The sequence below is a fragment of the Phaseolus vulgaris genome, chromosome 2, assembly GCF_000499845.2.
Source record: "Phaseolus vulgaris cultivar G19833 chromosome 2, P. vulgaris v2.0, whole genome shotgun sequence".
NCBI classification, from domain to species: Eukaryota; Viridiplantae; Streptophyta; class Magnoliopsida; order Fabales; family Fabaceae; genus Phaseolus; species Phaseolus vulgaris.
The window spans coordinates 13,105,862-13,121,247 of record NC_023758.2 but is presented as its reverse complement, the minus strand read 5'-3'; the positions used below and the strand labels follow the sequence as shown (position 1 = coordinate 13,121,247).

Sequence of the window (15,386 nt, the reverse complement as noted above, 5' to 3'; positions counted from 1 at the left end):
AAATAGTTCTTATTCAGTGCATACTTGGTGTTTGTTAAAAGTTCTAAAAGTGTCCTGTCTACATATTTTTTATTTTCTCTATATATTGTTTTTGCTTGCTGTTTTTTTAATTGTCTTGCTTGTTTGTTGATAGTGAAATTGTTCTTCACTATTTTGTTCTTTACTATTATTTTAATTGATTCTGATTGCTACTTTTGAAAGTGATTCTGCATTGATTGCTTGATTCTTGTAAGAACCTTAAGTAGAGAAAGAGTGGTAAAAGGCAGTGTGATCATTAGAAAAAAAGCCTTATTGTGTGAAACACGAGTGTTGAGTGTAAACACGCGAGAAAGTGGTGTGAGGCCCAAACTTATTGTTATTTGTAATCTGTTTACTTGAGCATGGCAGGGGAACCGTCAGATAGTGGATTGTCTCAACTACAGATGCAAGCCTTAACACAACACTTGGAAAGGATAATGAAACAACAAAGTGATGGACTCCATGAGAGGTTGGATCAAATGGAGCAAGCACAACAAGTAAATCCAGAAAATAGAGGAGGAGATAGGAGGAGGAGAAGAGAAAATGATGGAGAACAAAGAACTCTGAGAATTGATGGAATAAAATTAAATATTTCCACATTCAATGGGAAAAGTGATCCTGATGCTTACTTGGAGTGGGAAATTAAAGTGGAGCATGTGTTTGCTTGCAATGAGTACAATGAGGAGCAGAAGATGAAGTTGGCAGCAGCTGAATTTTCACATTATGCCTTAACTTGGTGGAATAAATACCAAAGGGAGAGAATTAGATATGAGGAACCCATGATGAACACTTGGACAGAAATGAAAAGGATTATGAGGAAGAGATATATTCCAGCAAGCTACAATAGGGAGTTGCAACTCAAACTCCAGAGAATGACTCAAGGAAATAAAAGTGTGGAAGAGTATTTTAAAGAGATGGAGGTAACCATGATTAGAGCTGGAAAGAATGAAGAAAATGAAGCAATCATGGCAAGATTTTTGAATGGATTGAATCATGATATTAGGGATGTTGTGGAGCTGCAAGAGTATGTTGTGAAAGAGTTGTTGCACAAGGCTAACCAAGTAGAACAACAACTCAAGAGGAAGGGAATCATGAGGAGTTCTAACAATAATAAAAATTTCAATTGGAAGGATAAGGCGATGAAGGATAAAGGAGTTCCCTCAAGTTCAGTCACATCTTCAAGTGGGAAGTCACCTCATAGATATAGTAACTCACCACCTAAAAGGAAAACAAGTGAGGTAAAATGTTTCAAATGCTTGGGAAGAGGACATTATGCTTCAGAATGTCCAACAAAAAAGAATATGATCAGTTTATCAAAGACACAAATAGTCAGTGAACCTTCAAGTGAAGAAGAGAAGGAAGAGGTAGAGGTGGAGTTGGATACATTGGAGGGTGATTTGTTGATGATTCGAAGGCTTATGGGAAGCAAAATGCAAGCTTTGGACCAAACCCAAAGGGAAAATATTTTCCATACTAGATGTTCCATTCAAGGGAAAATATGTTCACTCATAGTTGATGGAGGAAGTTGCACCAATGTAGCTAGCTCAAGACTAGTTACCAAATTGAATTTGGAGACAAAATCGCACCCAAGGCCATACAAGCTTCAATGGCTTAGTGAAGATGGAGAGATGACAGTGAGTAAGCAAGTAGAGGTGAACCTGTCCATAGGACAATATAATGACAATGTCTTGTGTGATGTGGTTCCAATGGAGGCAACTCACATTTTGTTAGGGAGGCCGTGGCAGTTTGACACCAAGGCTATTCATGATGGTTTCACCAATAAAATCTCTTTCATGCAGAGTAATAAGAAGATCATTTTCAAACCCTTATCTCCTAGAGAGGTGTGTGAGGATCAAATCAAATTGAGAGAAAAGAGAGTCCAAGAGAAAAGAGAGATGAGTGAAACACCTAAACAGAGCAAGAGTGAAACACTTACAAAGAGAGAAACACATGAGAGAAAAATGAGTGGATTACTGAAGGTGAATAAAGTGAAGAAGTTGCTACTTTCTAGCAAACCTCTTTATTTACCTTATTGCACAAACAACACTTTGGTTGATGACCTTTCTAACCAAATTAATTTTCTTCCTAGCGTTGATTCTGTTTTGCAGGAAATCCAAACTCAAGTTGAAGAATTGATGAACACAGGATGGGTACAAGAGACCATGAGCCCATGTGTTGTTCCAGTAATTTTGGTGCCTAAAAATGATGGTTATTGGAGGATGTGCACAGATTACAGAGCACTCAATAACATTACCATTAAGTATAAACACCATATTCCCAGGTTAGATGATTTAATGGATGAATTGTATGGTGGTTGTATATTTTCAAAAATTGACTTAAAAAGTGGTTGCCATCAAATTAGGATTAGGAATGGGAATGAATGGAAAACTGTCTTTAAAAAAAAATACGGATTGTATGAGTGGCGTGTGATGCCATTTGGGCTAACAAATGCCTCAAGCACTTTTATGAGTTTAATGAACTATGTTTTGAGAGATTTTTTGGGCAAATTTGTTGTGGTGTATTTTGATGACATCTTGATCTATAACACTAGTTTGGAATTAATGAGGAACATTTGTGTGTTGTTTTGAATGTTCTTAGAAAAGAAAAGTTGTATGCTAATCTTGATAAATGCAGATTTTGTACTGAACAAATTGCGTTCTTGTGTTTTGTGGTAAGTGCCAAAGGAGTTCATGTAGATTATGAAAAGGTGATGGCTATCCAAGAATTATGTTTACATCATGTTGAGTTTGCTTACAATATGGTTGTTGACAGCACATCGAATTGTGATCCATTTGAAATTTTGTATGGATTAAATCCTTTAACTCCAATAGATTTGTTAACTATGCCTAGCATTTCTGTTTTAAAGCATAAAGATACACAGGCTAAGGTTGACTATGTGAGAAAGCAACATAAAAAGGTTGAAGCACAAGTTGAAGAAAAAGGTGAAGGTTATTCTAAACAAGTTAACAAAGGAAGAAAGAAAGTAATCTTTGATCCTGGAGATGGGGTCTGGGTACACCTGAGGAAAGAAATGTTAACTAGACAAAGAAAATCCAAGCTCCAATCTAGACAGGATGGACCTTTTCAAGTGTTAGAAATGATTAATGACAATGCCTACAAGATTGATCTTTCAAGTAAGTACATCCTCCAAGGTGTTTTTCAAGAGGGAGGGAATGATGCGGACATCCTCCAAGGTCTTTCTCAATAGGGAGGGAATGATGCGGACATCCAAGCCCAAGGGCCACGCACAACAAGATTGGAATATTAAAATAAAATAATATTATTATTTTATTTGGAGTTAGGATTTGAACTCAGGACCAAGTACAGAGTATCAACCTAACCACTGGGACAATGATCATTCTTGAAATATAAGGATTGTAGTATTGTCTTATTTTCTTACAAACAAGAAAAGACCTTTGTAATTTATACACTATTGGAACTCAGATTACGGGAACGAATATTTTGATAATTTTAGAGAGTGTTTCTCTGCTAGGGTTTTTCCCTGTATCTTGCGATCTTATTAAGAATCCACTAATTCTTGTGACGATCATCCTTAGGCTTATCAAACTTTGTTTGTGGCGCCTTCCTTTATCCAGGTTTTTATTGTTACTGTTTTGAATTTATTCCGTTTCGTAACCCTAAATTTCCAATTTTATTGTCATGTCTATTTGGATTCATATCAGTTTAGAAGATTGATTAACACGCTGGAATGGCAGATTTAATCAGATCTAGAGTTAACAGATTTAGATTCAAAAGAACAAATTCCTTTCTTGACAAATTATGTGAAAACTCAGAAATAAGTGCAGGGATGAGAAGAGAAACACAAGAGAATTTTTATACTGGTTCACTCATCAAGAGCTACGTCCAATTCACCTTACTCCAAGGTGGAATCCACTAAAACAGATACAATCAATTACAGCATACACAGCAGTTCTTGAACCCTTCAAGAACTTCAACAAACAAGGCTGAAAAACACTATTTCAGCATGCCTTGCACTCCAAGAAACACTATCAAAGAGTGACTAACACTTATACCTATTACAAGAATGAATAAGGGAAAGATTTGATGGAGATCAAGCTCAAGTAGACATGGAGGCCAATCAACAAGATCAAGAAGAGGTAGAGGCACAAATGGAGGACGCCCATAGAGGTCAAAGCCCACCACCTCAAAGGCTTACAAGAAGCATGTTCAAAGCTTTAGGAGCTAGGGGACAATTATTTTCTCTTTTTGTAATTTCTTTGGTTGAAGGTGCTTAGAGGGAAACATTAGAAACCTCTTTTGTTATAGCATCTTTTAGGCTTTAGTTAGGAGCTTTAGGAGGGGGGGTGCGTTAGTGGATAGGTGTAGGAGTAGAATAGGAGGTGCCAAAGTGAAGGAAGAGGTCACACCTTCCTCATGCTTTGTAATTGGCGCCGGTTCTAGAAACTTTTTAGGAGGGAATTTTGAATTTGTGTAGTTTGCATTTCAGCACCTTAGGCTATAAATAGAGGTGCTCCCTTTGTAAAATTCAGATTGGAATTTAGAGTAAAGAAACTATACTCAAATTTTGAGTGAGCATTGGAGAGCTTTTGAGCCTTCTTCTATAGTCTTATCTTAAAGGATCCATGATGTCCTCAAGTGGTGGCAGCACACTCATCTAGGAGCAACCATCCTTCTAGTGGCGTGATCATCCAACCTTACATCCATCTTCATGAGCATTCTTTTCTCCTTCCTTCCTTCTCTTTCAATTGTTCATGTTTAAGCATGTTTCCTTGAAATTCTGTCTTGTGTTCTTGAGTTTAATGGTTCGGCTGTTCTTATTTTCTAGCAATCATTTTCAGTTCTTTGCCTTTTAATTTCATTTTGTTCGGTTCAATCTGTTTCTTATCCAATTCTGTTCGGTGTTTTTAAGTTTTACCTCTTTTTGTTGGTTCAATTTGACAATATGAGGAATCATTCTCTTCTTTGCTATTGGAATCACATCAAGATTACACTTGAAATATTGTTTCAAGAACATAAACCAAGGTTCTTGAAGACAGTACCAACACCTTCATCCAGCACAAGGTTCTTTAAGAACAAGCACACATCTATTTTCTATTGAAAAACCTTTGCAAAACCTTTCCAATTCTCTTTCTCACACAAGAAATGTTTTATCTCTGTTAAAACTGTGATTACTCAACGCATCTTCATGTGAGAAAGGCATTTTATTTTATAGAGAACAGTTCTTAACCACTTTTCAAAAAACAGTTTCAGAGTAGTTATAAGAACAACAGATTGATTCTAAAAACAATAGGTTAAATGTTAACAAAACTCCCAGCTCAACTTAACTGAAATAACAGACTGAGCTTTACCTTTGGTGCCCTAACAGAATTTCGAAAAGCCTTTTAACAGAGCAAAAATAAACCTATTGTTTCTCAAGTAAACAGATTTATTTTTGTACTAAATTAAGCTTTTTAAGAAAACTTTAAAAAACTTTTCCAAAACCATTAAACCTCATTATGTGCTTGATCTTACTACCTTGATTTGGCATCTAGGATGGGTTATGCAGCAAAAGGCAACCTTTGTTAGAATATATGGCCTTAAACTAGAAGGGGGGTGAATTGTTTAAAGAGAATTTTCGTAAACTTTTAAGCCTAGAATGAAAATACTTCAAGAAAACCTTGATTAAGAAATCAGTTTTTCAAAACATAAAGCAAAGGCACAATACTGGAAAAACAATCGGTTATACCAGCAAACAACAAATAAAACTGAATTTAAAGAGTTAGAGATAGAGAGATTGTACACAGTTCTTTATACTGGTTCACTCCAAACCCAGAGCTACATCCAGTCTTCTTAGAAACCCTGAGGAAATCCACTAAGCAATCACACCTTGATCACTTACACAACAACCAAGAGAATGACATTGAACACCTCAAGAAACACACTCTCCTTGGTCAACACACCTACACCAAGATTGCTGATCTTGATCCCCTCAAGAACACACAACCAATCTTAGCAAACATAGAAACGAAACTTGTTTCACAGAGAGTACAAGGATTACACTTGTTACAGAAGATAATCTGAAATCAATACAAGTAGAATCCTATTCCACAACTTTGATCAATCACAAACTCATAGCAATCTCAACTCTTTGAAAAACTCAAAAAATCTTAGCAAAAACTTGTCAAAGATCAATTGTCAAATCTGTTTTTCTGAATTTATTCAAAGATGTAGTTTGTTATCAAATGTTAACAAACTCTTGAATTGCATTAAAATATTGGTCAAAGCATTTAATGACTGGAGCGTAAGCAGTTAAAACATTTAATGCTCAGTCAAAGATAAAACAATTTTTCTGTTATGGTCCCAAAACAAACAATCGGTTGTTTCCTCGAATCAATCGGTTGTTTTGGTTCTTAACAATTCAACCATTTAAAAACATGTTTCAATCTTTTTCTCAAAACACCTAAGTATAAACAATCGGTTGTTTCGACAAAACAATCGATTGTTTTAACTTAGTTTGAAAAACATTTTACTTTCACAAAGATTGAGATGCTTATGCTTTAGATTTAATCAAATGGTGGATTACAACATTCAAACTACCCCAGAACTAAGCTAAACCAGCACAGCAACACCAAGCACAACAAAGACTTCAACATCCTTCAAAGGGTTTGGATTCTTCAAAGCTTGAACACCACTTGGTTCAACAATCTTGAATACACATAAACCTAAAGTGCAAGATCATCTAAGACACATTGCAACCTTCAAAGTAAACTAGCTAAAAACTACATCAAACACACTAAGGCAAGGTAGAGATGAGCTTCATCCATCTTCAACAGAAATAACCTCACTTTCACGAAAAGGGTAATTGTTTTGTCTGTAGAAAGTCAGGTCATCATGCACCTCAGTGCAAAAATAGGGCAGAAAACGATTATCCTTCTAAGGAAAATCTAGCTGAAGGGGAAGATACCATTGTGGCAGTCGTTTCACAAGTAAATCTTGTGACAAATGTCAGAAAATTGGTGGTAAACTCTGGGGCTATCAGACACATATGTGCAAACAGAAATGTGTTTACCTCCTACACAAGTGTGGGGGATGGAGAAGAACAAGCTTATCTCAGTGACTCTAGGACAACTCCTGTCTTGGGAAAAGGAAGGGTTCTTTTGAAGCTCACATATGGTAAAACTCTGGATTTGATTGATGTGCTACATATGCCAACAATTAGAGTTAATTTGATATCTGTAGCAATGCTAAGCAAAGTTAAGGTTAAAGTGCCATTTGAATATGACAAGATTGTTACGACAAAAAATAATGTTTTTGTGGAGAAGGGATATTGTGATCAAGGTCTTTTTGTATTGAACATTTTTTAAATTATTAATGAATCTGAGTCTTATGCTTATATTGTTTATTCATATGATATATGTCATGCTAGATTAGGACATGTGAATTATTCGTATGTTATGAAATTGCAACGACTAGGATTAATTAACATGCATGACAAACAAAATAGTAAATTTGATATATGTGTAGAATCTAAAATAATGAAGAAAACATGTCACTCTGTAGAACGTCAAACTGAACTTCTTGGTTTAATTCATATCGATCTTGTAGATTTAAAACAAACCATGTCCAGAGGTGGTAAAATTATTTTGTAACATTTGTAGTTTCTAGATACACCAAAGTGTATTTAATTAAACATAAGGATTAAGCATTTGACATGTTCTTAACTTATAAAGCGAAAGTAAAAAATCAATTGAACAAGAAAATTAAAAGAATTAGATCTGATAGAGGTGGTGAATATGTTTATTTAATGATTATTGTGTTAAAGAAGGTATTATTCATGAAATAACCCCACAGTATTCACCTGAATCTAATGGAGTAGCTGAAAGGAAAAATAGGACTCTTAAAGAAAGGATGAATGCCATGCTTATTAGTTATAATGCTCCTAATAATCTGTGGGGTGAATCTCTGCTTACTGTGTGTTTTTTGCAAAATAGGACATCACATAAGAAAACTGGTAAAACACGCTATGAGTTGTGGAAATGATATCAACCTAATCTGAAATACCTAAGAGTGTGGGGTGTTTAGCTAAAGTGACGTTACCTGATCCTAAGAAAAGGAAAATAGGTTCCAAAACATCTGCTTCATATTCTTAGGATATACAAAATATAGTGTTGCCTATAGATTTCTAGTTCTTAATAGTGATATAATTGAACGTAACACTATAGTAGAGACGAAAAATGTTTGAGTTCTTTGAACATATGTTTCCTCTAAAGAGTAGTGGCACATCTTAATGACCTATAGATAGTGCTAGTGATGCCATGATTAAGTATGTTAGGAGAAGTAAAAGACAAAGAAAGTAAATCTCATTTGGAGATGACTTTTACACTTATCTAGTTGAAAATGATCTAATAAGTTTTTTAGATGCTACTAGTGCTCTTTATGCTAAACATTGGGATAAGGCCATTAAAACTGAGCTTGATTCAATTAAGAAAAATAATATGTGGACCTTAGTAGATCTGCCTAAAGGAGCAAAACCCATTGGTTGTAAGTTGATCTTTAAGAAGAAGTATCATCATGAGGAATCCATAGAGAAATATAATGCAAGATTAGTTAATAAAGGTTTTACTAAAAAACATAACATAGATTACTTTGATACTTTTTCCCCTGTTACTAGGATTTTCTCTATCTGTGTGTTGATAACCTTAGCATCTATCCACAAGTTAGTAATTCACCAAATGGATGTTAAAACAACCTTTCTGAATGATGAACTAGAAGAGGAAATTTATATGACTCAACCTGAAGGATGTGTAGTTCCAAGTCAAAAAGAAAAAGTATGCAAAATTTTAAAATCTCTGTATGGTTTGAAACAAGCACAAAAAAATGGCATGAAAAACTTGATAATGTTTTACTTTGTGAAGGTGTTTCTACCAATGATGTTGATAAGTGTATGTATTCTAGATCTGAAAATGGTGAATGGGTCATTATATGTTTGTATGTAGATGGCATGCTAATTTTTGATACATGCAATGATATTGTTTTTAAAACAAAATTATTTCTAGGATGTAAGTTTGAGATGAAAGACATGGGTGAAGCAAGTGTGATTCTAGGAATTAAAATTATAAAGAAGGGTGATAATATATTACTATCCCAAGAAAAATACACTGAGAAACTTCTGAAGAAGTTTGGTTATCATGACTTTAATTCAATGAGCACCCCTTATGATGCTAACTCTAAATTAAAGAAGAATAGAGGAAAATCTATTTCTCAAACTCAGTATGCCTAGATAATTGGGAGCTTATTGCATTTAATGAGTTTTTTAAAACCAGATATTGCTTATGCAGAGGTAGACTGAGTAGGTACACTCAATGTCCTAGTTAGGATCATTGGGATGCACTTGCGAGACTCATGAAATACTTGAGAGGTACAATGAATTATACCATTGAATTAAAGAGAAATATTCTAATACTCTCTACACTTAGTTTCACCTAAGTTAGTAAGACCCTGTTACATTAACTATGTTATGTTAGGGTGGAAAGGATAAGTTAATTAGCAAAGTGTTGGTGCATGTGTTTGTAATGATGTAAATAAACCCTTTTAAATCCAAAAAACAGTATGCATCCAAGAATTTAAAAGAGCTAAATAGATATAGGCCAAAGGTTTAAAGTGTCAAATAAGTTCGACAAGCAAATAAATATTACAGTCCGAAAAAGAGTTTGGATTAATCCCCCATTAATTGGTCATCAACCACGGTTTTACCCGGGTCAAGTTTTAAAAGATCCATGGTGGGATCAACGACCGCTGCTTGCTTTAAAGAAACCTCAAATCCTACGAGGTAGGATTGAGCAATATCTTGCTTTTCGGAATCGATGGCCTTGATGAGGTCTTCCCCTTTGCGGGTCACTTCCTTCTTCAACTCTTCAAATTCAATAAAAAACTTGCTTCTCTCTTTAGCTAAGCTCGATGCCTCTTGGGTCTTCTATGCTCGGAGTCGCTCAACTTCTTGGTGCACACCACTCAAGCGGTTGATCTTAGCTTGAAAGCGTTCTACCTCCTTGTGGAGCTCCATGTTCTCCTTAATCCTTTGGTCCTCGACTGATTTTCGATCTTTTGCCTTAACATCAACCAAAGCAAGCCATGGCAAATTGCTGTCCAAATAGCTTAAAGGTATCATGGCGAAGGTGGTCTTCGTTATGAACCATGAGCCTAGCTCTGTCCTCGCTAGGCAAGAAGAAGGATTCACCATGGGCTAGGACATCAAAATCAGGGTCCCACAAGCTCTTTACCCTCGAGCTCTGTAGACGTTGGGCATCTGAATGTGAATGCTCAGTAGGGGGAGTTGTAGCTGGCATTTTCCTTTTAAAGACGACCCTGAAGTAGTCTGCTCATCTGGGTCAGTTGGAGTCTGGGTAACCACAATATGAGCTTTCCTTTTTTGTACCAAAGACTCCTTAGGCAGGCTTGCAGCTGCCCTCATCTTTCTAGTGAGCTCGGCCAGCTCAGCTTTGCTAATGTTGGAGAGCATGTTATCTACAAAAGCAAAAAAGAAAATAGATTAGTCAATATGACAAGCTTTTTTTCATCAAGGGTAGGAAAGGAAGAGTACTAGTGTAAGCTTTGAGGGCACCGGAAAGGTATTCTTTGGTCAATAACGTTGAGGTATCAAAGAAAAGTTTCAAACTCGTCAAAAACTCGCAAATCCCTTGGTCCTTTGGAGACAAATCTTCCAAGAGGCAAGCACTCTGGAATCTAGGGTTAGATGTCCAATACAAGGGAAAGTCGTCCAGTAGGGACGAATCTCCTGTTGAAGCTCGGATCTTGAGGAATCGACCTTTAAAATTCTTGTAAGACGACTGGAATAGGGTAAGTAAACCTCTCCCATGGGCACCATTTAGGAAAACCCACAATTGACGACCTGAGTGTTTGGCCTCAAAGAAGTATAAAAAGACTTCCACAGTCGGCGAAATGTCGAGCTGTGAACATAGAATTATGAAGGCTCAGATGAATGCCTAGCTATTTGGATGTAGTTGGGCGGGAGCTACATTTAGCTCGATCAATAATTCCTTTTCAAATATAGATAGGGGTGTACAGAGAAGGACCTTTTTGAAGAAGGTAGCATAGAAAAAAACAAAAGGGACCATCAGGGTTCGATGACTCATCACAACATATTGGTTCCCCTTCCTTACACTTTATTGTTTTACGAAACCCTTATGTTTTTACTCAGAACACCCCCACTTTCCCTTAACTCTCTAATATGTAAACGGGTGGTATAGTAAGAGGTCTTTTTAAGGATTTCTTTCTTAGCCCAAGGGTATGCAGAACTATTATCCATCGTCGAAGTAACTAAAGCATAAACACAAACAGAATGCAAATGCAATTCTGGACAAAATGAATGGGATCGACATAAGTTAAAAATACATTTCTCGTAATGCAATCAGAAAGATAAATGTTGATTATCAATGGAGTTAAGTGGGAAAAGAATACCTAATGCAACGATGATGTGCGATGGCACGAAGGTGAAAGAAGCATTTTTGAAGGAGGTTTTAGAAGAAGTTTCAAACAGTGTGATGAAAATGAAAAGAGAGGGACTTATATTCGAAAGAGGAAGATGAAGTGGCAGCGTTCCCCCACTGTTGATGCAAGTGCCACATGTACGCTCCACGTTTAGTAAGGTAAGACGTCTTTTTGCGAGACGCTTTGGTAATCGCCCATCAGCTACCCCCTGGGAAAATGTCATGACAGCCGCCAACACTGGAAAGCCTATTCGCCTCGTCAAGCTCGGCTCGAGCCTGTGGGGCTTATGTACTGGCCGGACGTGCTCTGGACCCAAGCACTTAAGTGTAGTAAGCTCGGTTAGATAAAGTTATACCCAACACAGCCTAGGGCAGGTATGGGCCCAATGACACGTTACGAGGTTGGTAGTCTATAAGAAAAAGATAATTAAAGTAAAAATAACAAAAGGAATAGCTGAATTAGTTAAAGTGTATATATCTTTTAAATACAAATAAAAGTTATTTGGAATGATGTGGCATAGCTTTTTATTGAAATTATATTCTTGTTGTTGAGATTATATTCTTGTTGTTGAAACAATATTCTAGTTGATGAAAATCATTGAAGGAATGTCTATAAAAAGGGTTTAAGACCCCAAGTAAAGGGAAGTTTTTTTTTTTTTTTTTTTTTTTCTGAACCTTATACTGAGACAAATTTATAGTTTGAATGCTCTCACTGAATTGATCGTCAGAGTGTGATCAACAGGTAGAACCCATTTTGTCCTAAAGATCTGTATCTCAGAGCATTGCGTGGAGACAAGTCAAAGCGGAGCTTATCTCAAAGACCAACCGAAGTCACCCGGCGAGGACAAACGTGTTCCCTCTTACATAGGCATTGGGGTTGTCCTCCTTCAAGAGGGCCATCCCATAGCTTATTTTAGTGAGAAACTTAAAGGGATTCATCTCAATTACTCCACCTATGACAAAGAGATTTATGCTCTTGTTAAGGCTTTGCAAAATTGGCAACACATCTTTTTCCAAAGGAGTTTGTGATACATAGTGATCATGAATCTCTTAAATATTTGAAAAGCCAAAGCAAACTTAACAAGAGACATGCCAAATGGGTAGAGGTTTTTGAACAATTTCCCTATGTGATCAAACATAAGCAAGGCAAGTCTAATCTGGTGTCGGATGCTCTTTCTAGAAGACATACCTTGCTTAATGTCCTAGACACTCAATACTTGGGGTTTGATCACATCAAGGAAATTTACGAAGATGACCTTGATTTTTCTCTCATCTTTCAAGAGTGCTCAAAAGGAGGCCACAAAGACTTTTTCCTACATGATGGCTTTCTCTTCAAAGGGAAAAGACTTTGTGTGCCACAAGGGTCTTTGAGAAAATCTCTAGTAAAAGAGGCACATGAGGGCAATTTAATGGGACATTTTGGATTAGAAAAACACATTGCATGAACATTTCTTTTGGCCCAACATGTGAAAATATGTACACAACTTCTGTGATAAATGGATAATATGTAGGGAAGTTAAGTCTAAGGTTCAACCCCATGGAGTATATACCCTTTTCCCCACAACAGAAATGCCTCGGGTATACATTTCTATGGACTTCATTTTAGGTCTTCCCAAGACATCTAAGGGTATGGATTCTATTTTTGTGGTAATGGATCGTTTTTCAAAAATGGTCCATTTTATCCTATGCCACAAAGTAGATGATGCTTGTAATATTGCAGATCTCTTCTTTAAGGATGTTGTTAGATTGTACAGGCTTCCTAGAAGTATAGTATCTAACAAATCTAAGTTCTTAAGTCACTTTTGGAAGACATTGTGGGGAAAACTTGGTACTAAACTCATGTTTTCTACTACTTGCCATCCCCAGCTGACGGTCAAACAAAAGTGGTGAATAAAACTTTTTCCCAAATGTTAAGATGCCTTATTTTTGGGAATCCTAGGGTGTGAGAGGACTTACTTCCTCATATTGAGTTTGCTTATAATCGAGTAGTTAATTCTACTACTTCGCACAGCCCTTTTGAGGTTGAGTATGGGTTTAATCCCCTTACACCTCTTGACCTACTTCCTATTCTTGTCCTTGATGAAGTATTATACAATGATGGTTTTGAAAAAGTAGCTTTTGTTAAAAACTTGCACCAGCAGATCAAACGCCAAATAGAAAGGAAGGTAGGCAAGTATGTTAAACATGCCAATAAGAGGCGCAAAGCTTTGATCTTTGAACCTGGGGATTGGGTTTGGCTACACTTCTTCCCCATGGTGATGGTTCCTTTCAGATCATTAAAAGAATCAATGATAATTCTTATGAGTTAGATTTATCTAACACGTATTTAGAAAGTAATTCTTTTAATGTTAGTGATCAAACTCTTTTCTCTACAGGTGTTGCAAATTCGTGGACAGATTCTCTCCCACCCGAAGAGCATGATGAAGACTTGAGAGATAGAACATCCTCTGAGCTAGCCCAACCTTCCAGAGGGATGACCTGGAGCATGACACAAAATTCAGGTCTAGGTCACGACCATCCACTAGTTAGTGCCTCAACACTTATCATTCCTCAAAGGATCACCAGGAGCAGAGCCCATATGATGGAAGCTGAGCACCAGCTAGTTTTTTATTTCTAATTTCAATAGATTAGGTTTACATAGCATAAATAGAAGTGTACTTAGCAAATTGAGTTTGTGCCAAACCCATTTTTCCAAGACAATTGCATCCAGGTTAGGTTGGTTGATCTACCTTCAAGAAACTAGGTTAGTTGGGGGCGACATTGACCTTAGTCAAACCCCAGTCGCCCTTCCCTCTCCCTTCTCCCCTCTCCTCTCACACTTGCCCACCAAGGCACCCATCCTCTATAAATAGGGTGTTTTGCTCCATGTATTGACACATTGAATTTTGAATAAAAAAGAAAGTTTGTTAGAGTGTTTAATGAGCTGAGTCTCTTATTACCTTTGGGTTTTATCTTGAGTGCACTACACTTCAAGTGGCGGATCTTCACCACTCATCATGGAGTCTCCTCCTCCAAGTGGCATGACCACACCTTCATCATCCTAAGCTTCTCTTAGCTTTCATCTTTTTATTTTCCATTCCTTTATGTTCTTGTGCTCATCTTTTTCTATTCAGTTTCCATCTTCTTTCTTTCCCTCATACGCTCTTTAATTTCACACCTATTCATCATCAACACCATATAATTGTGTTTTCTCTTTGCCCTCTAGAATTGAACCTTCATACTTACTTAACCACTTGGTTAAGTTCATGTCTAGTGGGAATCTTCTTTAGGTTTTTCACCATATTCTGCTTAAAAATAAAAAACCATAAACAAAGTGCAACCCTAAAATCAACTCACATCACCTCCTATTTAACCTAGTTGGGCTTGGGCTAAGTGACATCTCACCTAAGCGAGTTATTACTTGCTTGGGCGATTTTGACAAGAAAAAATTCAACTTCACAGGAGTGAACACGCCAAGGCGAGTTCCACTAGAGTGATCTTGCTTTGACGAGTTTCCAATGTTCCAACTTTCCCTTTTTATCTTGTTTATTTTCCTTTAGCCCTTTCATCTTTATTTTCCCCTATAATTATGAAATTAACACAAATTTGAGAATAAATCGTTCTTATTCATATTATAATCACAAAATATGTAAACATGTTTAAATTCCTGAATTAGGGGTTGAATTATAACTATTTTATCAATAAACATCCATAAGTGTCTATCTTTTAATATTAAATATTTCTAAAATATGACACTTATCACCAGCCTACCATGGCAACAACTTTATTGGGGTCTATAGAAACTCCCTGTTCATTAATAATATGGCACAAGTACTCCACTTCTGGAACAACAAAATAACATTTAGATCCCTTAACAAAAATAGAATGGCTTCATAGAGTCTGCAAACATTTTCTTAGGTG

At 36.5% G+C, this 15,386-nt stretch overlaps 1 protein-coding gene across 1 annotated transcript; it reads left to right on the top strand.

The window, feature by feature from the left end:
• The first annotated feature begins 380 nt into the window (after positions 1-380).
• LOC137809060 (uncharacterized) lies at positions 381-8,019 on the top strand. Its single transcript, XM_068610202.1, has 4 exons — positions 381-2,299; positions 2,653-3,152; positions 6,865-7,317; positions 7,805-8,019. The coding sequence occupies exons 1-4, from the start codon at positions 381-383 to the stop codon at positions 8,017-8,019; spliced, it is 3,087 nt and encodes a 1,028-aa protein (XP_068466303.1).
• Positions 8,020-15,386: the final 7,367 nt, after the last annotated feature.

What these genes read in the sequence shown, in the direction of transcription:
- LOC137809060 (XM_068610202.1), top strand. Translation starts at nt 381, where the DNA reads ATGGCAGGGGAACCGTCAGATAGTGGATTGTCTCAACTACAGATGCAA. An exon ending in CTACAAGATTGATCTTTCAA is followed by an intron (nt 3,153 to 6,864) that starts GTAAGTACATCC and finishes GTAGAAAGTCAG; the next exon opens with GTCATCATGCACCTCAGTGC. An exon ending in GAAGGGATATTGTGATCAAG is followed by an intron (nt 7,318 to 7,804) that starts GTCTTTTTGTAT and finishes GTGTTAAAGAAG; the next exon opens with GTATTATTCATGAAATAACC.